Genomic DNA, 24785 nt, shown 5'->3' on the forward strand with positions numbered 1-24785 from the left:
AGTTGGGAGAAAAATTCTCGTTTGAAAAATATAGTAGTAGCCCATTAAAAATCTGTTTAAAATAACATTGGTATGCCATGTATCCTTGGAAACTTTGTTTACTGCTGAACAAACCAATACCTAGAACTTTGCAGTTACCTATGACTACCCCTCTTGCCAGCAATTCAAAGTCGACTACCACTTAAGTCATGCCATGCCAAAAGTTCAATATGGCTGATGATGCTGGCCTGAGGTTGCCGATGTAGACAGTGTTTTTATAAAATACAAGAATATCCTAGGTAAATAACATTTATCTTGAAGAAAAAATCAATTACAACCACCATAATCACAGTTTTTGCAAAGTGTTTTTTCAAAGCTGAGAAATTAATGACATAGCACAGTAGGACTAGGCTTATTTTTCCACCATGCAATGTGCAACACAGATAGACAAGCCAGGCAGTCAGTTGTTCCTTGACCAGCACCTGTCATCGAGGGAAGACAAGGATAGATAAGGCAGCTGACAGACCCCGTTATTCCAGTCTATTTTGGGCGATATTTTGGGGTCCTGTACAGTCTATGATGTTTGTAAGCCTGTTTTTCTATGACCATCATGGCATTGACTGCCTTTCACGATGACTTTAAGGATGCAAGACATGCAAGGTCACATGGCCAAAGAAGACCAATTTACGCTGCTTAACTGTTGAAAGTAGAGGTTCCTGGTGTCCTAAGTGTGTGGCAATCTTGTTTCATACAAAGACGTTGGTTCCGGAGCAGCCTCCTCAAGCACTTGTTCTCGAATGCCTGGATTCTGCTCTACATTTTAGAAAGCAGAATCCACGTGTTGCATCTGTAAAGCAGGATCAATATTACCAGAAATTTGTAAAGATTGTACTAGATAGCGAACCTGACGGTTATGCCAGAACCCATCCAGATTATCAACTGCGATCTTGATGTGGATATCTGGCACAGAGCTGCTGTCCTTGGACAGGGTGGTTCCCAAGTACTTGAAGCTGCTTACCTCTTCGAGCTGTACTCTGTTCATATAGATCTCTGCTTTGCTGTTGCTACTGATCATAAATTTGCTCTTTTCAGTGCTGGTCTCCATTCCATGTGTTCGAACTGTCAGTCTGTTGGCGAGGTCTTGCAGTTCTTTGTTACTGCCTGCTAACAGATCTATGTCGTCTCCAAAGTGTAGGTTGCAGATTGGCCTTCCACCAATTAAAATGAATGATGGTCGTGGAGGTTTTCAAGCATGATGTTCTCCAAGCAGATATTAAACCAGTGATAGGGGATATCCTTGATGTATGTCTACTGTGGTGCGACAGTAAGCTGCTATTATGTTATCCAGGAGTACTGCACTTGTTGAGGTATTATATAGTGCTTTGGTGACTTGAACAAGACCTTCATTGAATTTTCGCATCATATGCAATAGCCCCTTGTGCCAGACTCTGCTGAATGCCTTTTAAAGTCAATAAAGTTGTGGTAAAGGTCCCACTGATGCTGCAGATGCTTTTCTGTATGGATGTGACAGATCTGCACAACTGTGCTTCTATGTTGTCTGAAGCCAGCATGTTCTTCCACTAGCAGTTCCTCTGCAGTGGTGCTGATGCAGTTGTCTAACCTTTAGCATGACTTTGCTTGGGTGGCTGATATGGCTTATGGTGCTGCATTGTTTGCTGCTTCCTTTCTTGGGAGGTGTATGACTAGTGACATCGTTTTTTAAACTTGCCATTCAGGACATCAAAATATCAAGCTTATCGTCTTGTGCAAGCCAATCTCAAGTGGTTGGAAAACTTTGTAACTATTTTGTGATCTTGTTCAGTGCAACGAGTCCACCTTTAGCCATTGTGCTTTATAAATTCCCACTTATTATTAAATGTGTCATCTGCTGTAGGTTTCACTGTACAGTTTGCATTATTCCAGTAATGATATGCTGTTATTTGAAGGATAGATGGTTTACATTTTTTCAATCTACTACAATCCAAAAATTTGACTGTTCTTATATATCTATAGAACTGTAATAAATAAGCCTATAATATTTGTTTTTGAGTTTATTTCACACACATGATCAGTTTTTGGTTGAAGGGGCTGCCTTAAAGTTAAGTATATTCCTTTCAAAAATTAGTGAACCAAATTTCTTATAGCTGTATAATTTTTACTTCTTATATATTCAATAATGGGATTTAGAATTTATAGCTAGATGTGGTATGCATGCACAATGTTTTGAATTCGATTTTTATCTATTTTCTCTTCCTGTAAATTTTGAGTAAATGTTTTGATAGATTTACAACCTGCAAATAGTTTACATATCCATGAACAATCCTACCGAATTTTGTAGCCTTATTTGTTGTAGTTTAAACAATACAGGTGTTTCTAATGATGATATATAAATTCTCTGTTTTTCCACCTAAAAAATTAGAGAATTATCAAACTTTGGGGCTACAGATAGAAAAAATTTGGACACTAGCACACCTGGAAAAAAAATGGAGTAAAAAAAAAATCCGCTACTGTCTGTAGATTTTGTCATTTTAAGTATGTAATAATTACTCTTTGTTTTTTAAATCCTCAAATACGCTCTTGAAGTGAAATCACAGGCAAAATTTTGCCTTATTTTTGGATCATGTGTTAAAGAGGTTAACTCATAATCCTGAGCTGTTGATTTTGTTTGTCTGAACTAGGGAGAAAACTTTCACACCTTTGATGTTGTGTATCACTACTTCTAGAAATGATAGAAGCCTGCTCTTTTTGTTTTTCTTGTATTGTCCTACACATCACAGAAACCCACATTTCAAAGTGATATACAGGAAATAACATTTTAACTGCTACTACCTACATTTATCACTGTCATTAAACTCTTGGAAAATAGATACTTGCAGCTATAAAAAGAAAAAACTTAATTAAAAGCAAAAACTCCAATATCACACTATATATGAGTAAATGATTGTGACTACTTTCATTAAGCAGAACAGAAAGACAGCTACTCACTGTTGGTGTTCGAGGACTTCCCCATTAATGATGCGCAGGCTTTTGAAGAAGTGAAGCGAGAGAAGTGCATACGAGCGAACAATCTTAATATATTGAGTTACCTCTTCAATCGCACCGAGGCTCTCCTCTAGCTCTATACCTATGCTACCTGCACACCAAATCAGTCTGTTAGTCATCTTTAAAGATACCATTTGAAATTTGTCTGCCAACGTACAAGTATACAAGTAGGTACATAAGAATGCACATAAACCAAAAAAAAAAAGAAAGAACTATTATCAGGTTTTCCATATTCTAACACACTTTAAGCTCTTTTGAAAACTAGGCTTCCATTTTTTCTTGGAACAGAAAAGTTTCTGATACTACAATGAACGATTTGGTTTTAGAAAGAGTGAAGCATTCAGATTTTCAATCCCTGCCAAGTTAAAGTGTTTTTCCACTGCCCTATGTATCTATAAAATAACAGTCATAAAGGCAGTTCTTATGTGTGATTAGAGCTTTTGTTGGCTTAATGTGTTGGTTAGATGATAGCATGTTAAGTTACATACAGACCAATAAACATCCAACTCACTGCCTCCCATTATCTGTATTTCCAGGGGACCTTGGATTTTGTTGCAGCCCTTCAGCGTCTGGGCTGCCTCAATGCTGTCAACAACCCTGCCCACACATTCTGTGCACAAACACATACACATATCAGTGCCATAGAAAAATAGCCTCTTCTTTTCCAATTTGCTTATGACACACTTTTTATATATTACAATATATGTTTTACAATACACATTGTTATCAAGCTTTATTACCAATACTAACCCCCAACTAAAACCATTAGAATCCAGAGGGTATTAAGTTCCCTTTAAATCTGTTGAGATAACCAAGAATAAGCATTCTGTATTCTTACATGATGAAATAACAAACAGCTATTTATTAGCCTTTATTACTTCCAGTTAGTGCAACACACCCTTCCCCCCACCCCCTACACACACAAACACCCCCTTCATGCAGGAGGGAGTGTCCAGGATGAGGAGCTTGCTTTAACAAGTCTAAAGAAATGAACTACAACAATGGTAAACAATGCAGTGTCATGATTGTCCTTGGGATGCTGGCACCAATGAATGGTGACACAATCTCCAGTAAGCAGTGACACAACCCACAATGGACAGTGGCACAAACTACACTGAACTGTGGCAGAGACCACTAAGTGTAACAGGTATAAGCTTCAGAGGCCAAGTAGTGACAGACCAATGGTCTTTACAAGCACACAGTAGACCAACAGGTAGTTCTGCTGTACTTGCCAGGGCCAAGTGATGGTACAGCCTGTTCTGGACAGCGGCAGAGACCACAAAATGACACATGCAAAAACTTTAGGGAAGTAGTCGTGAAAGATCAGTGATTTGTACCACAGCACAGTGGATCAACAAGTGGTTCTACCACACCTTCCAATGCCTTCAGTAGCAGCTTCTTTGACCTTGACCTATGATTCTGTTCCTCTTCCTTTCTAAATGTTCCCCACACTATTGACAAGTGTTGGCTATCAACTAAAGTCAACATGCAAACTTTGCTCTCTCCCAGTTAATGCCACATAAATCATTTTCACAAGGTAACTGCTTTCAATGCAGCTTCTAACATGGCAGATGGACTATTCCAACAAAATCTGGTTGCATACACATGCATGCACACCTACACACATCTTCTAATTTCCCATCAAAAGACTATTGTGATAAGAGCAATGAATAGTACTAAACACTGCAACTGGTTGACAGATCTGAAACCTGGTAATAAAGTAAAATGCTGGTGACAGCTATATATCAAGAGATCTAGGAACTGTGGTGAAGAAGCAAGCACATTTGCTGTAGCATACCTTTCGGACAAGACCTGTTACATCTGATACAGTGTGTGCCCTGTTCATTAGCAGTGTAACCAGTGGGGCACTCATCCAGACATCTGTTGGGCTCTTGAGCAGTGCTGTTGCCAGCCATCAACTTCCACTTAGGGGCCTTGTCTCCTTTTCTCGTCAGGTTTAGGCATTCATTTTCAGTGAGACAGCGCCGTTCCATAAACTTCATGTCAGAAAATAAAAATGAAGATTTATTCTGTCATGCAACCAACAAACTTAATTCTTGTGTAATTTTTCCATAAATGAAACACATGTCACAGCTATAGCATATATACATTTGGTAGCAGCCTGTTTATAAATGCATCATAAACATCCAAATGCATATGCACATGTACAAATATGCCTGTGCAAGTAATTGCTCTCATTTTTGCCTTCTACTAGCAAAGTCTCATTCAACCTTCTTAAGTTAGTGTGTCTCTTACATTTGGAGCAAATATTCCACAACTTTTATTCCTATGTGTAAATTATAAGAAGGCAGAGAGAGTACTGGCAGTTTCATTTCAGGTTGTGCAAATTAACGGACACTTAAATCTGTGGTTAAGTGAGATTTTTTTGTTAATTTTAATTCTTTGATTATGCTAACAAAACAAGTATGTGCTCAGGTTTTATGGGCAAATGTCAAAAATCAGTCATGCCTCTTTTCATCCATCATGTTGCAAGTTTTACCTAAACAGGAAACTGATTTGAAAGGACTAAATTTTGCATGGATATTTGCTGCCAAGAAATCATTACAACATCCCAAATAACTCCAAAACAAGGAAGCCAGAAACTAGTATGTGCCTGTGTGTGGGGTGTGGGGGGTGGGTGGGTGAGTTGGTTATGTCAGATGTTGGATGGAATGGGGAGTGATACCTATGCAAATTCATACCATTTGTCTGATTCTCACCTATTGTCTGGCTGGTCTATTTAATGCTTATTTTACTCATTATAAAATGTTATTGGGAAGCTCCAACTGAAGAGAACCAAAAAAAATCTACTACCTAAAGCAAACTGCAACCTAACACTATTATGCAGAGCAAATTTTGATGTAATCTAAGGGGGTAAGCCAGACAGGGACCAACTGGGGGCGAGGGGAGAAGAGAAGCAAGTCCTGTGAAAGCTTAATTACAAGCAGCTGACTTTGTCTTGGCCTTGCCCCCAACAGCAGTTAAAGTTGTTATGCATTGCCAGAAGATTAAATGCCACCCTGTTACTTCACTTGAAACATTTTACAAATGTTTCTTCATTACCCTTCAGTGATGCCATTCATGATAATTACACAGTGGATTATGCAGGACTCCAAATAAGGTGGCAGATTAAACGTTGACAATAAAATCATAGTTGGAAGAGTTGACCACAGAAAACAACCCAGTTTCACTGGGTAGTAAAAAATATATAAAAATGGCATCAGTAATTACTTTCATCATAAAGCAATTATCATATAAAAAAGATGCTGTAAATGGTTTTGTAGTCAATTATAACGAGTTATTTGATAAAATCATTAAGCATGGTAACATGATAGGAAATTCCCTTAATGCCCTTGACTGTGCAATTACTTTTTTTACACACTAAATATCATTAAAAATTTGAAGCACATCAGAGATTTAAAGAAAGAAGAACATTTTTGTGCTCAGCTCACTGGAAGCTGGTGATTTGCAGCATAGTTCTGACTGCCTGATTGTGGAGCGACTAAAGGACAATTATGGTAGCGAAATGGGGCAAATGTGTTCAATTGTTTAAATAAAACACATTCACTTCCAAGTTAAAAATTGTCTGAGAAAGTTTGATCCAGTGGTTTTTTTTAAATGAATGAGCTGCCAAAGTTCGGATGGTTTAAAGTAATTAATGCAGGAACTAGTTTGTTGTGCCATTATTATTGTGTTGAAGATGTTTCATGATGTTTAGAAGTGTTTCTGAAAATATTTTATGCACACAGGTTGCACATACAGCTAACTGATGCTGAAGACAAGCCCTACATATATTTTCTGACTTATTATATGAAATGTACAAAAGAAATGAATGTAAAAGTGGTGCAAAACATGAGGCTAATACTACAAAAAAGACAAACAGGATGACTTCCAGACCCAAGAATTGTACCATACCCAATGGGTGAATCCCTGGGTAGAGAAACCAACCTCATGCTGTGCTGTATGTCAATCATCTCTCACCCAGTTGCCAGGTATACTTTCAAATTATTTCAGACCATTCCTGATCAAGTTGAGCAAATAATTCTCCCCACTCAAGCACATTAAAATGACATCTTAACTGAGACTCTGTGTGTGTGTGTGCGCGCGCGCCTGCGTGTGTGTGTGTAATAAGTGCATTTACATAGCTCCTTTCTACAGCACCAGCCAGACTCAAAGTGCTTCACATACAGGCACACAAGCATACATATCAAATGAACTGTCATGAATACAGACACACATTGCACAAAACACACAGAGTGGAGAAAACTGGAGCAATACATACAAGTAACCAGAGAAAACCATGGATTATCATATCAACCCTGTAAACAAGCATCACATACAAAGAAAGAATGTATGTCACAGCAGAGATGGTACTCACAACATTCCACCGCATGTGGGCATGAATTTGTATTAACTGATTGCTTGCAGATGATTTTTTTCAGTTAACTACTAGAATGAGGCTGGTGTGCACAAAGCTTCCAGTTTAGTCACATTCGCGATTTGAGCTTGCCGAGACTAACAGCAGAGAACTTTGCAAGAGGCTCAGCGTTAGTCTCAGCAGTCATCAGCCCACCTATACACGTCCATGGTGTTAGTGCGTGGTTCCCACATTAACACAAAATAGTAATAAGCAAATAAAATAAAAATGCTCTAAAAAAAGAATGTTGCTACTGTCTCATTTCTGTTAATATATCTCATACTCTTGAGGGAAAACTACAAGCACTAGCAACAAAAAGGATGCCATAATCAAAGATCACTTCTGAAGCTAAAACTTGCTCCCACAATAATGTATAGAGTGTGAAAAAATATTTCTTTGGTACTAGTCACAAAAATGATATCCAGAACTACCTTTCTTCTTAATTTTTTTTCTTGGAGCCACTAACAACTGCCAAGATGAGAAAAAATGCACATAATACATTCCTGTCAAGATCATCTGATTTTCACATCAAAACTCTAATAAAAGCGCTTTCCACTTGAGAAAGTGGGGTAAAAAAGTCAAGTCATTGCACTCTTTCCATGTTTTACAACATAGTGATAAACTATAGTCCATGAAGTTCCACATGCTGTAATTCAGTATCTGCTCACTACTACTCTCCATACCACCTTACATGTCCCTTTCTCAAAAATGACTAGCACCTTGTACTACAAAAGACAACATGGTCCAAACCTTCGAAGAACTTTCCCCTTGAATTTAAGTAACTTCAACACGAATGCTTTATCTTTCCCAAGCAGCTCATCAGATTCCCAGGTAGACAATCATATACAAGTCCCAGTACTTATTTTTTCTTTTACAGCTTTAGTGAAATCCACAATAGATTAAAACATTTTCACCACAATCAGCTTTTATATACACTTTCAGTCAACCATGCTGCTTGTTTATATAAATGACCTTGGTATCTGTGTTGCTTTAAACAAATATCATAAATAAAAACCCATGCACAATAGCAGAACAGATTTGCAAGCAAAATATACAACTTAAAGAGCTGACATTGCTGGTGTTTAAAAAAAAAAATCAAGGCCATATTAAGTAAGCATGGCTCATCCTTGAGAACCAGCCCTATCCAAGAACAGAGTCTGATGGCGCATGGTCAGTTAAAACCAGCCATATCCAAGAACAGGGTCAAAGCAAGACACATAAAAATAGAATCCCTGACAATCCATCAAGGAACACAGAATAATTAATGCCTTCAACCTTTCACAAATTATGTACATGACACAAAATAATCAAATCTGATGCCTGAGAGGACTGCAATATTTTGTTCATATCAAATATCTCACAAATAATTATCACAAACTCATCACAAACCTCTATGGCTTCACTTGTTAAATTGCACTGGTAAGGTATCAAAGGAGGGATTGTGGGCCAGAGGAAAACAAAAACCTGAGGTCTTTCCAATTTCCTTTCCAATACACTCTCCCCATCTCAACAAACCACTGCCTCCCACTTTTATTTCTCTCTTTCTCTCATTCTCATGCAGAATTTATGTTTACATGCATGCCTCCTCGCTGTCTATTTGATGTTCACATGCAAATTCTCATTATTCACCCAACCATAACAGCTCACAAAGTTCTATAAGTGACCACTATTAACCCTGGGTATTCATAGCTCAGGATGTCATCTTTTTGCTTACCATGTAGGTGAATGGGGGGCAGCTGGGATGACAGCTTTTCTGGTAGTAGACGTTGCGGCAAACATCACACTTCTCACGATCTTTACCATGACAGCCTCCAACGCAGTATTCATGGCAGCATTCGGTGCCACCATCCACGCATGCGCTCATGTTGGAGCCACACTTACACTCTGCAAACACATAGAAAGCCACACACTACATCAAATGGCATCATTTAGGACTGACCTACCAACAGAGACAGGCAGTAAATCCATAGTTTATTACTCATTCTTGGCACTTCTGGTCTTTTTTTCAGGGGGGTTGCTTTTTTAAAATTAAGGTTGACATGAATAATCTGTTTTTCAACTATCCACTATGTCAGTTACTGCACAGAAGCAACAAGATTTGTTTACATTGACCAGTTGCATATCAACAGTTCACTAGTGTCATAATCTAATGATGGTACTGCCTATTAAAAAAAATACACATACACAAAGAAAAAACCCAAATCAAAAACCAAAGTGACAAAGAATATGAATAAACCACTGCTTTGGGTGCTGCAGTGGCACAATGGTTAATTAACGCTTATCACTAAGACAGGGAGACTTTGGGTTCTTTGATATGCTGTTCTTTCTTGGTAGACAACACCAGGTGTCAGTTGCTTTGCCTGAACACAACCTCTGTTGACAGCAATGAGATGAGTACAAGGCCAATCCTTTCTACTACCTCATTATAAAAAAAAAATCATCAAACCTCCCTGGGCCTATTGCCTACTGGTCACCATCTTGATCACAATGCCATGTCTGGCAAAGCAAAAGGTCGGCTCAATCTAGTAATCTACAATCACTGCCTCCCTCCCCCTCCCAACCCAGGTATGATGCAAGTGTGCAGGGCACCAGCCACTAGCCTCACAGCATCCTTTTCCTACCAAAAAACAAAAAACAAAAAAACCCACTACCACATGTGCTGGACTTTCTGCAAGCCACAAGCGATGCGTCAAAAAACCGCTCCACGCCGCATGTGCTGGACTTTGTGCGAGACCGCCAGCGTTGCGTCAAAAGTGTTGCTGGGCAAAAGCGTCTGCAAGTGATGGAGCCGCACAGACATGGTTGGGGTGAGGGGTGGTAGGGAGGGCGGGGGAGAGGTGTGTGAGGAGAAAAGAACGGGAGGAAGCTTGGCCACAGCAAAACAGATCGATACCAACAAGCGTTCTGTTGACATCACTCGCCTGCCTGCCTCCCCACCACCCCACACACCACACCACCACCACCCAACTCTCGCTCTCTGCGAAGTCTAAGCTGGAAACGAGCAGTGTCTGCTGGGTCATATAACTTGCCCTCCTTTCGCCCAGTCCTAGCTGCTGGAAACTGACTTGGAGCGGAGCGCGGGGCAGCCGCCACAAGACGTCACACAGCCTCCCTTCCCCGATTCCCGTCCCGACGGAGGACGCTATACTTTTCTTTGAATCTCAAACCCCCGTGTGCAAGGCGCGCACCGTTGAATAACTCAAGGCTTTTATGGTAAAGGGTTGAAATGGGTACTGTCCGATCTTCAACAATAAATACAAAAGGGAGACATAAAACAATATTCGCGAATACTCAGTAGCTGCTTGTCGCATCACCACATATCTCAGTCTATCTCACCCCACGTGTGTGCGTGTGCGCGCGCGAGCGTGCACGCGCGGCTTTCCAAGAATTTGAAGAACCGAGTTAAAATAATGTCGACTGCTGAGGTCATTGCCGAAAATAGATCGTGCCATTCTACAGGTCTTTCGGCGAGTCCTGTATGCCCACGCACGCCATGTTCGCCTTTCCACTGTCTGACCAAACGCATGCACGTGCTCTTGTTTTGTCAAATGGACTGTCAGGAGGAGTAGGGATGGTAACTAGTGTAGATACGATCCTGTAGTGTGCCTTCTTACCTCCTTAATAAAAATTGTAATTGCTGTCAGCGTAACACCTTGCTCATCACCCACCCACACAAAACACACACCAATGTTTCAGTAGTTGAAATGACAGAGCGCGCTGTGGACCTCCCTACCCCCTCACCGTCAAGGGTCATGCATGCTGCAACTATTCTGCGCTTTAGAATCAAGAATAAGCATATAACGACAAACAATTTTTTTTAATCAGCTCTACACAACTATGCTATCTACAGTGGGGCACAGTCGAGCTTTTAACAAATTTTTCTTTTGGGAAGAGGGACCGGTAAAAAAAAAATAGGGGCTGCGTAAAAATAACATTTCAAAGAGCAGTTTTTTGCAGTCGCATCATGTAAAAGATGTCTTAGCAACATAAAACCCCACCGTACAGATCGCAGTCTTTTATCTATCCTTGAGGTGTTGTTTTTTTTTGGCGCACTCTCTGGTGTGAACGCCCGTTCGACCAACAAGGTCACGGTCCGGTCTTTGCCATGACCCCCCGAACTATTGCTCTAAAGGTACTCATCCCACCCCAACTTGTCCCAGTGAAATGCTGTGATCAGTCTTCTAGAAACATCCGACCGCTACGTGTTCTAAAGGTGCCTTCTTTCACACAGCCATTTGTGCTTCATCTCCGCCCTCCACTTGCTTTGTACCGTGTATGTCTGTGTGCACGTAAGCGCTACCAACCAAACAGGCCAGAGCAACTGTCTTTAAAAGATTTATCTGTTTATTTGTTTATTCATGAAAACTTTGTCTCAGCGACTTCGGAGATAGGCCACTTGTCTTTGTTTTTCCCACTTTTTCCCGGGGCAACTATTCACCTCGCTTCATAGTTACAACCCCCGTAGTTAAAATGTCAATAAAATTCTAACATCTGTGTGAAGCAAAATGGCTAGATTCTCTCTCTCTTCCTCTCCCCTCATTCGCGATAATTCCACGTTCACAACTTCCAAGATTAATGTGGAAGTGTACAGGACAGGTGAGAAAAACACGTTTTCAGTTACAATTTCACGCGCTTACTACAATCAAACGAACAGAACGATCCGTTTTTTCTTTTAATTAAAACAATGCCGAGGGACAAAAATTCGGAAAATATCTAGTAACTGGCTAATCAGTGCTGTTAGCGATGCCAGAAATCGGATCGACAAAGACTATTAATTTGAATTAAACTTTGAAACCACTTTTTTTTAAATGGCCGTTGCCATAACTTGTTATATATAGTTTTTTGCAGCGTCAAAAGACAACACTAATAAAACCAATAAAATTATCCTTCGATATCGATTTTTTTTAAAACTTCGCTTTTGTCTTCCTGACTATTTTTTTCCTGCCAGTTTGTCTCAGTATTTTGTCTACCGATGAGGGAGTCACCTGGAGCATCTGTCTTCACATGCCCACCATTGCTGTACAACGCCGTAAACTGCCTTAACTTACCCACCACCGTTTACCCTCCCCACCCACACATACACCCGAAAAAAAAAAGATAAAAAATTATTAAGGGATAGATTCTTTCATGTCTGGGTCTCATCTAGTAGCTGCAGCGAAAACCCGTTTCATTGATGCAGTCACGCAAGGACTCCTGCAGGAATGTGTGTGAGAGAAGAGTAGCTGACCAGCGGCCCAGCGTGCACGCTAGGTGTGCAAATCCTGCCAAACCCTTTCCCCTCCTCCTTCTCTCTCTCTCAGGTCGATGACCGCTACTGACCTTCCCGCGCGCATCAATTCGTCGCGCGGCCACCATGGCGGCGGAGGAGCGCTGTGTGTGTCTCCCGGACTTTTCGGCTCGAGCGCGCCCAAGGGCATGTGGCGCCAACGTTTGGGATGAGAGTGCAGTCACGGCTCCCTAGCACTCAGGCCAATTTTCACCACCATCACGACTACACACACCCTCCCCACCCCCCAACCCCGCTTCTTCCATCCCATCAAGATCTGTTTGTGAACTGCCTAACACGATTATCACGGATTTTGAGAGGAAGGTTTCAAACGAGTATTTTTATCAGAATGTCTGCATCTTTCAAAAAAGATAGGTGTTTCGTGTTCTAATTTAATGCAGAAGCTGTGTCAAGTCGGCATTTTACTCAAGAATCTTGTGAATTTTCCATATCCCCTGCTTGAAAACAGGTTCTCAATATTTGAGCAATATGAATAACTGAAATGAACAAGCACACAGTTGAATAGTTAAAATAATCAAATGCATACATAAAAAGATAACTAAAGTAGATCTGTACACAGCAGAGTAATAAAAAATAAACTCATACACAGTTGCAATGAAAATATGAATGTACGAAAACCCCACAAATCCCTACCCAGATTTGTATTTAAACTAGTTACACTCAACTCTTAAAGGAAAGAATATCCAGAATAGTGTTCATGTGCACAAAGCCCAACAATAAATTCATAAAGTGTATGCTTAAAGATGGTTTCAGTGAAAAGAGACAAACATGAAAACCTAAAAGTCCATGCAGCAGTCATCTTTTGACTTGTCTTCATACAATATCACAGAAATTGCAATTTCTTGCAAGCAAAAATCACCTTCTAAGTACAAAATGGGTAGAGTTCAAGAGTGTGCAAAAAGCAGAATATGAAATATTTCACCAAGATTAGTGTATCTTTTTAACACTACTTATTCTTTTTAAAGCTTCATAATGAAGCTGCTGTCTCTAAAAAGCTGCTACATGGCAGACATCATACCATGCATGCCTGAGACAGTGGTGATGCTCAGCTTTTATTGGCATTTACTGTGCCCTTGAGGTTATAAAAGTTATTCAAGCAATTAAAAAAACTAAAATGAACTGAATGACTTGTACTATGTTTAAAAGTACTTGTGAACCCACTCAATACTTCCCATAAAAACACTGGAAACTATCCCTGAATCACTGCAAGATCACTGCGAAATTTAAATTTTACCTGTGTCCTCAATATCTATGTGCAAATTCTTCAATATACATCAATACATTTACATTTATTTTATTTAAATAATATTTCTCATGAGACAAATACCTTTTAATTTCATTCCCATTGTATTAAAAAGGAAAACAATGTTTCAGAAAATGGCCTACTGTTAGTTAAAATCATTGAGGTGCATTCAAAATGTAATAAGCAGGAAGCAGATTTGGAAAAAAAAACTTAATATACTCTATGCTCACCCAGATTCTTTTGGCAGTGAGTGGCAGTCCAGCATCGACGTAACTCCTTGCCTTGAAAGGTGGTTGATGAACAGTAATCTGGACAGTAGTTGACACACTTGGTCTCATCCTTGTTATCCTGAATGTGATGGTCACTAGTCTTCAGCCCTACTGCAATGCGAGACCAGTCAATGGTATCCACATAGCACAGGCGGCGATTTTTGGTCAGGCGGACTGCCCCACGCATGATGGTCGTCAGACTGATCAGGCCAATCTCCTCCAAATCTGGCATCTCATAAGCCACCAGAGCATAGTTGTAAAAGAGATCCTGGCCCCGAATCACGGTCAGGTTGGGAAAGAGATGGCGCAGTGTCTTCAGACCGTAGACGCGGTACAGCAGGAGATGACCTGTGATCTCCCGCAACAAGGGGAAGCGAAACTTGTCATAGTCTTTTTGTTCAGCATGATCAATCAGCAGGATGTGCAACTTGCCTTCAATGACAGTGCAGTTTTCTAGTTTTTTTAATCCGTCCACGCTGTTGCGAACATCAATGCTTCGGCATGCTGGAAGAAGACAAAAGGAAGTCTATCAAAGAAGATATCACATATGCATAAGCTAAGTGTGTAATATGCCTTGTCTGAACACAGCTGTTGCTTGACTAAATAATCATTGTCACTGGTCAAATTTTCAGCAACTTCAACCACCATCTAAGGTTTCATCATTAAACTCTAGTGTATGGCTAAAATGTGCAACAGACACTGATATCAAAAGAAATTTCACACCTATCTCATCCTTCTTACCCTAGTCACTATGTGCAACAGTGTCCCGGAGTATAAAAGATGAAGAAATTATGCACGTAAACACAGATTTTAGAAGAAGATAGGCGCTTTCTTGTATTTTAAAATAACAGAAAAATGGCACTTGTCTGATTAGCATTTGCCACGAGTCACTTCCTGCCCAGTCTGTCAAAAAGAAGTATGGTGGTGGTTTTGCTGTCAGCAGACTAAACGTCAACAACATAAAAACATGCTGCAAACCCACTCTAAATAGCAGGACTGCAAAAGCATTCCCCCTTAGAAAATTTTAAGTAAATAAGTTTCACACACAGGTTACGTTCCCACAAAAAGCAGAAAAAAAACAACACCCAAAACAGCCCTTAACTATAACCGAAATGTCAAAACTTTACTACACATTTTTAAATGAAGCAATTTTATGGGCATGACACAAAAATGTTATCAGGATACAGAAGTATCCACACAGCTAAAGTGTATATTAGTAGGATTTGCTTCTGATGGGTGTTCTTACCACAAAGTTATTTTTTAGCATCTCTCAATACCTTTACTGACACTGTCTTCTTTACATGTCAATTGCCCTTGCCTACTTCTGATCTTTAAGATACGGAACCTTTGTTTAATCCTAGTCAATTCCATGAAACCGCTAATACTATTATATCACTATTACTGCAGGGCTGTGGTCCTTAACAGTTACAGTGGATTAGACTTCAAGACTACAAGTATGCGCACTGATGATCAGTCAAAAAAAAAAAAAAGCCTGATGAAACAGGAGAGTGGATGTCACAACAGTGACAGAAAGACCGAGAAGTGAATGAATGTCTTTCTGACAGGTCATAACAAGGAACATCTAGGGTTCTTAGTGCCCTCAAGGTAGAGAAAATGAAAGATACACCAGGATACAAGACTCCCAGGGCAATCACCAAGCTAGAGATGACCTGACCTGAGGAAAGGAGGGGTCAAGGTTACAAGCACAGTAAGCCCGTGCATTACTGAGATGCAAAGCTCCTTGATCACTGTTGAATGAGCTGGTGAAATTTTTGGAAGAAGATCAAGAACATGAATGAAAGACTGACAAACAGCTAGCAATTTGCCGATCAAGGATCCAGCAGTTTTATCAGAAAGAATGCTTCAAGTATACCACAAAATATTGCAAGGAGTGAAAGACACTTTTTTATGTTTCATCTCCATCTGCCCTTTGTGTTGATCAAAAGTATTTTGAGCCTTCAATATTCACATTTCAATAGCAAATTTGATGCAGCCATAAAGAATAACCATGATGAACAGCTGGGACAACTATCCACAAAAGTTCTTACAAGTGCCAGAAGTTCATCTTTCTAGGTATCAGTCATCTCAAAAGTAAAATTAGGGAATGATAAACCAACAGTTTTCTCTACAATTAACAAATCCTAATAGCTAGCAAACATATAAAATATTGTTCTTGTTCTTTCTTTATGAGTGTGAGAGAAAGAGACACGAGGGAAGAGGATATTTACCCTCTTTAAATCACTGCAAAATGTTAAGACAGAAAGGCACAAATCGCTGCACAACAGTGTGAAGCCCAGCATTCTTTTCTTTCTAGTCCTGTGTCTCGGCAATAATAAATCTAAGGATGTTAAAGCCCATCAACTTATCTCTCAGCTTTATTCAATACACTTTTTCACTGCCATGCTGAACTTGTATTTCAATTCAACATACACCACCTTCACTTCTATACTCAAACACCATTGTCACATCTCAGTTTGAGCATTTATGTCCAAAATGAGAGGCTGTATAAACCAAAACCATTGTTAACTTGAATATCATTATCACCTCCCACCCACACTTACTTAAAAATAGCAGTATATAATCAAAATTCTATCTTTTCACTTACCATACACTTACCCATACATATCCACCTAAGGTCTAGTATTTTTGTTAAGACTTCAAAATGATTAGGCTATGCAGAGAAATAAAACACCAATTGTGTATGCAGTTGGAGAGGGTGGTTTAGTCTGAGGGCGAAAAAAAAACTATACGTTTTTACATTCCTACTATTATAGTCTGCTTATAACAGGGTTTTAAGTATAATTCTGAAAACCATTTAACTAATAGTTTTACAATTTAGTATAAACATTCCACAGAGAAAAACGCCCACATTTCACAGAATTAGAAAGATAAAATGCTTCTTTTCTCAATTCTAGAAAGCAAAACCTTTACTTGAATCAGCCACTTTATAAAGTAAATTATTGTTGTTCTTTTTCTACACAACTTAAACCTTGATTCTATTTCTTCTTGTCTGAGCTGGCCAGGTAATATACAGCTGCCAACAGCGTGAAGGCATGCAATTTCACGCACAACTATTGTTACTTAACACTGTATATTATTTTCACAAGACCAATAAATCTAATGGCAACTTTTTTTGTAATTCAAACAGCTCACATATGCAACAAGAATATGAAACAACACAAGAAAAGGTCAAATCTAGACCACAGGTCAATGAATGGATTCTGGCAATCACACACTTTACCTGAAGCCTCATTCCCTAGGTGTTTGGTGTATTTTTGGCAAATAATTCTACCTTACTGACTGTAAAGGCTAGAATGGTTCAATGTCTGGCCCGCCTACTTGCTTTTTCTGTGATTTTGTATCGAATCTGCATGGATTATAATGCTGGGTTGCTGTGGTTATGCACTATCGACACTTTCAACAGGTACCTGTTGACCTCAAACCATTAATTGGGTGGAGAAGGATGGACTGTTTACTAACTCTCCCTCTGCACAGAGGGAAAGCAAGTGCGAGAGCAGGCAAGCTAATTGTTGTCTTTATGCATCTATACACTTTGAGACTGTTTTACAATGTTGCAATGTTTCACTGCTCTTTCTTTCCATATATTTTCCCATAACCAACCAAAGAAAAAAGTGTCATCATGGTCATTGACAGCCATGGAATGTGTAAGCATATCTGTATCATTCATTTCCTTGACTGATACAGGCTAAACTCTGCAAGTCAGTCCATAAAGGTTGTCAAAGAGGTTGACAAGGCTTGCTTGCAATGGAGGCCTTTCTTAAGTCCTTTCTACTAGGGCCAGTCTTTTCTTTTATGTGTGTCAGCCATCTTCAGGTTCGATGTAAAACAATCACTTAATTTTTTTCTTTGGCATACCCCAAAATTCTGTTGTGCTTCACTGTATGTTTAACTGTTGGTTCATTTATAGTTCTGCGAAAAGAGCGGGCAGTGATCTCATCTTCAATTGGGATAATGAGCTTTTATTGTTTTTATGTTGAAGTTATAGTCATTGTTGGACTATGATGGATTAAAAAAAAAACATTATTATTAATTAGTGAATTTTTGTGAACCTTATCTGTCACATCATGAATGCTGCTGAATCTGCACCACACCAGCTCTTACATTTCTCTGATTGTTCAGACAATACTCTGATTATCTCTGCAACAACAATGATCCACTATGACATGTTATAAAATCATGTCCCAGGCCTCCTGCATATCCATAAACCCACTCAACTGAAATCAAACTTTTCCCGGTCAAAACAATTCTTTGTCAGAACAGAGTTCATAAAAAGAAGTTTTAAAAAAACACTAGCCTGTTAAAACAGCCATATGAAGAAAGCTGACAACACACATAAAACATCAATTACAAAGCATTTGTGGGCTCAGAAATTCTACAATGTGTAAATATCTACCAAAAGACAGCTTTTTTAAAAAGTCTGAGGAATAAGGTATATTTTACAGGTGTCAAACATTGTGCATGGTTTTATAACACTGTGTTCAAACATCTATGACTTGTAACTACTGTTGTACATCAAATTAAATAAATTGTTAGCATTTGGAATTTGACATCCTTACATGTAGATACTGTGGAATTGTGTCAACAGATGCCAAACACAAAGACATAAACTCAAAGTCAGGAACCTGCTGAATAATACATTAAATATTCTTTGATAATAAAATTATTATTTTAAACTATATCTAATGTTTTAAGACAAGGAAATTAATTAGCATCTTTTTATACCTATAACAATACAGTGCATTAATAGTCATAAACAAGAAATTACAAACAAAAGAAGCAACATCCAACATCTACCAGTGTTATGATGTTTTATGAGCTGCTGATACTATGCAAAACACAAGGAAGTGCATCTTCCACTTTTACGCAAACAGGCACAAAGCACAGAACAGTGTTAGCTCCACTCTTGTTTGTATGCATCCTGGTACAAAGTAAGGACAAGACATCAAAGATCAGGGATCAAAGAAAAATATGAATACAGGCCATCCAAATGAGCCAACAATGCTGCGGACTAACAAGCATAGGAATATGCTGCGCCCATGATGATTTCCTTTGTGAATGTGGATGTCCAGACTAGGCCTGAATGTTAATGTCAAACAACAATGAAAACAAATCTACTAAAGCAGAAACCCAGATAAACAAGCAAATGTTAAAGTGGCTGCAGCTAATACACCAGACATGTATAAAAATTTTCAATTTTCAAGTACACGGCTTTTCCTATTTTCTATTGAACATAGCTTACAGATAAGGATACATAAATTATACAGACTGTTTGCATAGTTAGCAATGTACGTTTCTTAATTCCTTTATGAGTTTGTCTGCTGCAGACACATGGGACAATGGATTCCAAGTTTGGCTAATTACAATGAAAATGTACCATACTGTGATCACTTTCTCTCTTTTCCTTTGGTTTTCCTTTCTTTGATCAAACTTAATTTTGTTTTCTTATGAGGAATGTTTAAAACATTCTTGAATCACGAATGAGCAATTCTCAACCACTACTATCAGGAGTTTTCTAGAGATAGGTATTAAAATCCAAAAGCATGATTATGCGTGGCTTTCCTTTCTTTGGAGGTCCTCTCTTAATTAAACTGCTTCATAAGGTTTTTGAAAATCAAAAAGCATGTTCAACAACATCCCTCGGTAGCCTGTCTGTCGGGTTTTTTTCATTACACTTTGTCACTAACGAGACAGAAAAGACAACACTTTATTTCTATTATGTAAGTTTCTTTTGATCTCAAAATCGTAACATTTTAAGAACATGTGACTGTGAATGGGACTTCATTTTGTTTTATCCATGCCGCACGGCCAGCAGAGCATAGGATAAGTTGAAAGATGATGCACACTTCAAGTGCTTGCTCCCGAAGAATATTTTAGTGGCAACAATTGACCCTCCATGTTGTAGAAACATACACTTCTAAGATGACAGATTTTGACAATGATTATGCATACCAGAGAGGACATAACGGCAAATACACCAACTATGTGGTAGTTGGTATTGAACACCAATGAAACATTTTTATACATTTTCAATTTGGCCAATACAGTTTCAATATTGGTACCACCAACCAACAAGACATCATGCAACAGAATGACAGTTCAATCATTACAAAACTCAAATATTATTATTAACCTAATGTTACTCTTCCAATCAATTTTGTCGTCATGTTCAAATATTATATGATGATCATGGCCTTACCTGGGCATCTGCCACTAAATTAGTAATTTATTGCAAATCTTGCTATTAAAGACTCTAATTCATTCAACAAGTTACAAATCATTTTCTGTAGCTATATTTACACTAAGACAGAACTGCTAGAGTTTTTTTTTTTTTAATTAAGCAAACATCTGGATTAAACTTTTTCAGCGACTAATCTGTTACATTCTTTCAGAATCTGAACAGGAGACTAAGAAAATTAATCGTAATATTCCAAATAAATACAGTATTAAAATACCCTAAAATCAAATAACTCATCAATGTATTAAAAATTACAGCATTAATTCAACACTTCTCTGAAGCCAAAAGGTGACACTAAAAAGCATCTTGTAACCAGCAAATCTGTAGTCATATTACCCAAAAGCTAAACTAAATCATCTTTATACTCAAGGGTAAATTTAGGTCTAACACATGCAAAAAACATGGGTCACTCTGGCCTATTCCTTTGGTTCATTTGTACTAAGTGTTATAGTAAATGTGCAAGTTTTAGTTTTTTAACTGCTTCCACAAGTCTGCGATGCAATTCAAACCAGCCATTCTCCAAGCTTTGATTTAATTATAAACTTATTTCCAATTTTTCATTAAACCTTAAATTATTTTAAATTTGCAGAAGTCATGCACAGAGTTCTTAATGTTATCCAATGTAACTCACTTCCTGTTAATGTTAAATTCACACTCCCTTTTTACAAACAATGTAGACATCTTTCCAGTTATGGGGTTTTTGACCTGTTCATTGAATGAGAAGATAGGTAAGCAATTACACATTGCATAAATTAATGACCGCAAAAAGGGTAATTTCTAAAGTTATAAGACCTAACCTATAAACAGCCAGTCCCTACTATCACTAGTGTTTCTACTGTCCAATATTAAAGCCAGACCACACCCTTCTGTCCTGAACAGCTACATAAGAGGAGAGTGGCTTGAGTAAAGCTTGATTAAGAACCACCACCACAGGTACACAAATAACCTTAGCATGCACTCTTCTGAAAGTATAATGGCTAAGTCATTTGGTACTTTTACTATCTGTAGGGGAAAATAAAAATATCTTCTCTGGACAATGTGATAGCAATATTCAGTGATTAGTACTATAATAAGGATATTTAAGAGTTGCCATAAAAATGGCAAAAGCAGATATTTCTGAACTGTCTGTAAATCAAATGTATTTTAACTACAATCTACACAGTTTTCTTAAGACAAGACTGACACCACTTGATAATAAAGGTAATAAAGTAACACATATACCTACTTTATCTAAAATACTTAACTAGTTTAAACGCAGTTACCTCTACAATCTTAACTATTAAAATCTGCTGTGTTAATTTTCTATTATTTAAAATGGAAACACTTACAGAAGAACAAACAGTACATCGCTTTTTCTTCAATTCTTCATTAATGACATACATTGGACTATGGGCAAAAGTAGGTCATGTTTAAAAAAAGGTCAAAGAAACAAAAAATATTGGTGGCCATCAACGAAACCTTGCAAAGAAAACCAGCTGGACAACTATATGACAAAGTATCCTTAACTGTCACTCACTACACAAACAAGATGCCTGAAAAAGGCATGTGACTTTTTTCTTCATTTCACTTACCCCCATCAGTAGGATTCTGAATACTTGTCTCGGCCCCATTCTTCCAATTTCCTTGGCTGCAGGAGCCCACAACCAGCGCCACACAAAACACGCTGCAGCACCATATTGTAATTTCTAAATTTCTATACATAATGACAAATATTTGAGATGATCCGTCGGTTTTATGGAGTCCTCCACAGGCTGACTGCCATTCGCACGAGAAATGGATACATAACTTCAGTCCACTATAGCGTTGATGATAAAATCAATGAATGAAAACGCAAATTGAGTCCATAGAAAGAATTCCTTTCCATTCAGAGTCACATGGCAGTATCTGATGCAAATCAACCCTTACGGATATTTCAGGTTACACAAACTAAACAACTGACGTCGATAAAGTTAAGTCACATCCACTCAAATTTTATTCTCGAACCACGGAACAAAAATATCTCGTGTCTTCATGTAGCCTTGAACCTCTGTCCTGGCCTCAAGAGGTAGGGTTACCGGATATCTTTCACTAGATTTGTTTCATATGGTGTAGCCGTATGATACAAATGACTTACACAAGCACTGCTAATGTCGAGAATCACTCTGCCAGGATTCTGGGTCTTTTTGACCCAGCAGATTCTGAAGCAAGTTCGTCAAAATGCGTCCTGCTTCTCGTTCACCACAAGCCGCAGCAGAAAATCAAGACGTAAACAAGTCCTCGCAATGATTGGTTGACTCAGACGCAGAGCTACACAAAGGCGAACAGCCGCTAGTTGCGGAGCAGTTATCAAGGACACGCGCTAGTACAATCGTGGCTGCTCGGGCCCGTGTGGTCTCCTAAACAAGTATGCACGCACCACTCGTTATCTGCTTTCTGTTTGGTGCCAGCAAAAACTCGAAAAAAAAAATAAACAAGGAAGTCGTTGCAATGCTTTTTTTTTTTAAAACACCAGTTCATACACCTTACAAACTCATCTCACCTTAATACAATATGAGCAAAACCACCATGTACTGCATATGTGTATTTATTTTCATGAGTTGGTTTTAGATGTTCTACCCGTCGATATTTATTATTCGTTCGATATAAAATTACACCCGGAGGTATAGAACATACCCAGTTGCAATGGCTATTTTCGTGAAGTTTGATATATATTATTAGTTTGGCTCGACCTGTGCAATGTGGCTAAGAACAATTAATAATTTATTATCGTCCAACCGTCCTGCAACAATGTAATTTTATTTCGTCGAAGTTCGGTGAAATGTTAGCTGCAATCTCGAGAGACTAAATCGGGGAAACAAAGAAGCAATGATAGAATCTTTTCCCCATCTCTCTTCCCAGCAGAGACTGCAGGGATAATCTAAACAGAACATGATCCGAAATTTAGGAAATGAGGATCTCGTATTTGTTGAAGTGGGATGGGTTTTTTGTTTTGATTTTATTTATTATTTTGTTTTGTTATTTTTTTTCTTGATTCATTTGAAATATTTTAGTCAGCTTCAGTGATATTACTGGACTGGGTGGGTGGATCGTGACCTATTGTTGTAACTTGATTTTTTTTTTTTTTTTTTTTTTGACGTGTTTGCTTGGCGGGCGTGAGTATACAACATTGTTCATAATCCAGCTTGTACACAGATTTCGTAATTACACCTACAGACTCCTTCCAAGACCAAAATAATTATTCATGCAGACGAGCACAAAGGAGTAGATGCAGCAGCTGGATTCTATAGGGTTTGACAAAAAGAAAAAAAAATAAATAAAAAGCCAGATGAAACGCGTGCACAGTGCAACCAAGGACTGATCGATCTGTATATAGAAATATATTTGTATGCACAGTCCAAATTGGTCCAGCCATCTGCAGCAATCATGATAATATAATCCCCAAAACTTGGATCAAATGTTCTGTACAAAGACATATTTTTCTCTACAGTAATATTTGTGGGGGCCTGGTTAGTAGGTTATAGTTTGTTGGTTGTTTTGCTCGAAATTAAATAAACGTAAGTTTTTGTTGTTGGTGGTCCGATTGTATGATTTCTACCTATTAGTCAAATCGCGTGCTGAGAACATGATTACATTTTTATGAAACTATTTCAATTTTCTGACTAACGAACAGCATTGACGAACCTTGAGAACACTGCTTTTTTTCACATACTATAAACAAACACTAGAAACTCCACACTACCCCAACCCCGATATCCGCAAAATTTGGCCCGTGGCCAAAGATTTTTGGTCCGTCTCACAGATCATCAGTTTGGTAGGCTAGGTGCTCATGGACTACAGGTGCTTTAAAGCATTTGCTGTAAATAAATAGTCCAAAGCATGTCTTCCATTCTTCTTCAAGGGTCTTATTTGATCAAATACGGTACACCGCTCGCCGCTACTAAAAGTCTCAGCTCACCTACAGGCATTCATTCATGTACCTTTCTCTTTGGATACTGCCTTGATGGTTGCTGCTGATGGTGGTTGTCTGGTTTTTTTCTCTAAGTGCTGCATCTTTCCTCCCTTTAAAAACCCTTCCCCTCCCCAAAGTAGATGTGACTATGGACAGAAGGACTTTAAAATAAACCAACCAACCGTCCCATAATCTCCCATCATCTCCATCTTTCTCCTTACTTTTCTCTTCCGCCTCCTCTCACTCTCGAGCACATCCGAGCGACCAAGCAAGCTTTGTAAGATGTAGATAAGGTAGTTTAGTGAGGTGTGGATTATAGTCAATCAAGCTCCCACAGAGCGGATTAACTGCGGTCGAGCAATAT

At 38.6% G+C, this 24785-nt stretch overlaps 1 protein-coding gene across 1 annotated transcript in view; it reads right to left on the bottom strand.

The window, feature by feature from the left end:
* Positions 1-22758, bottom strand: part of LOC112553582 (putative molluscan insulin-related peptide(s) receptor) — a 43031-nt gene extending 20273 nt beyond the window's left edge. The window contains exons 1-6 of the mRNA XM_025220907.1: positions 22065-22758; positions 14199-14741; positions 9153-9322; positions 4820-5018; positions 3533-3631; positions 2965-3112 (exon numbers count right to left, since the gene is read on the bottom strand). Of these exons, the coding sequence (XP_025076692.1) occupies positions 2965-3112; positions 3533-3631; positions 4820-5018; positions 9153-9322; positions 14199-14741; positions 22065-22194 (1289 nt within the window). The 5' untranslated portion in view covers positions 22195-22758. The remainder of the gene's footprint in view (positions 1-2964; positions 3113-3532; positions 3632-4819; positions 5019-9152; positions 9323-14198; positions 14742-22064) is intronic.
* Between the last annotated feature and the right edge of the window lie 2027 nt (positions 22759-24785).

This window comes from Pomacea canaliculata, linkage group LG13 (assembly GCF_003073045.1).
Source record: "Pomacea canaliculata isolate SZHN2017 linkage group LG13, ASM307304v1, whole genome shotgun sequence".
Lineage (NCBI taxonomy): Eukaryota > Metazoa > Mollusca > Gastropoda > Architaenioglossa > Ampullariidae > Pomacea > Pomacea canaliculata.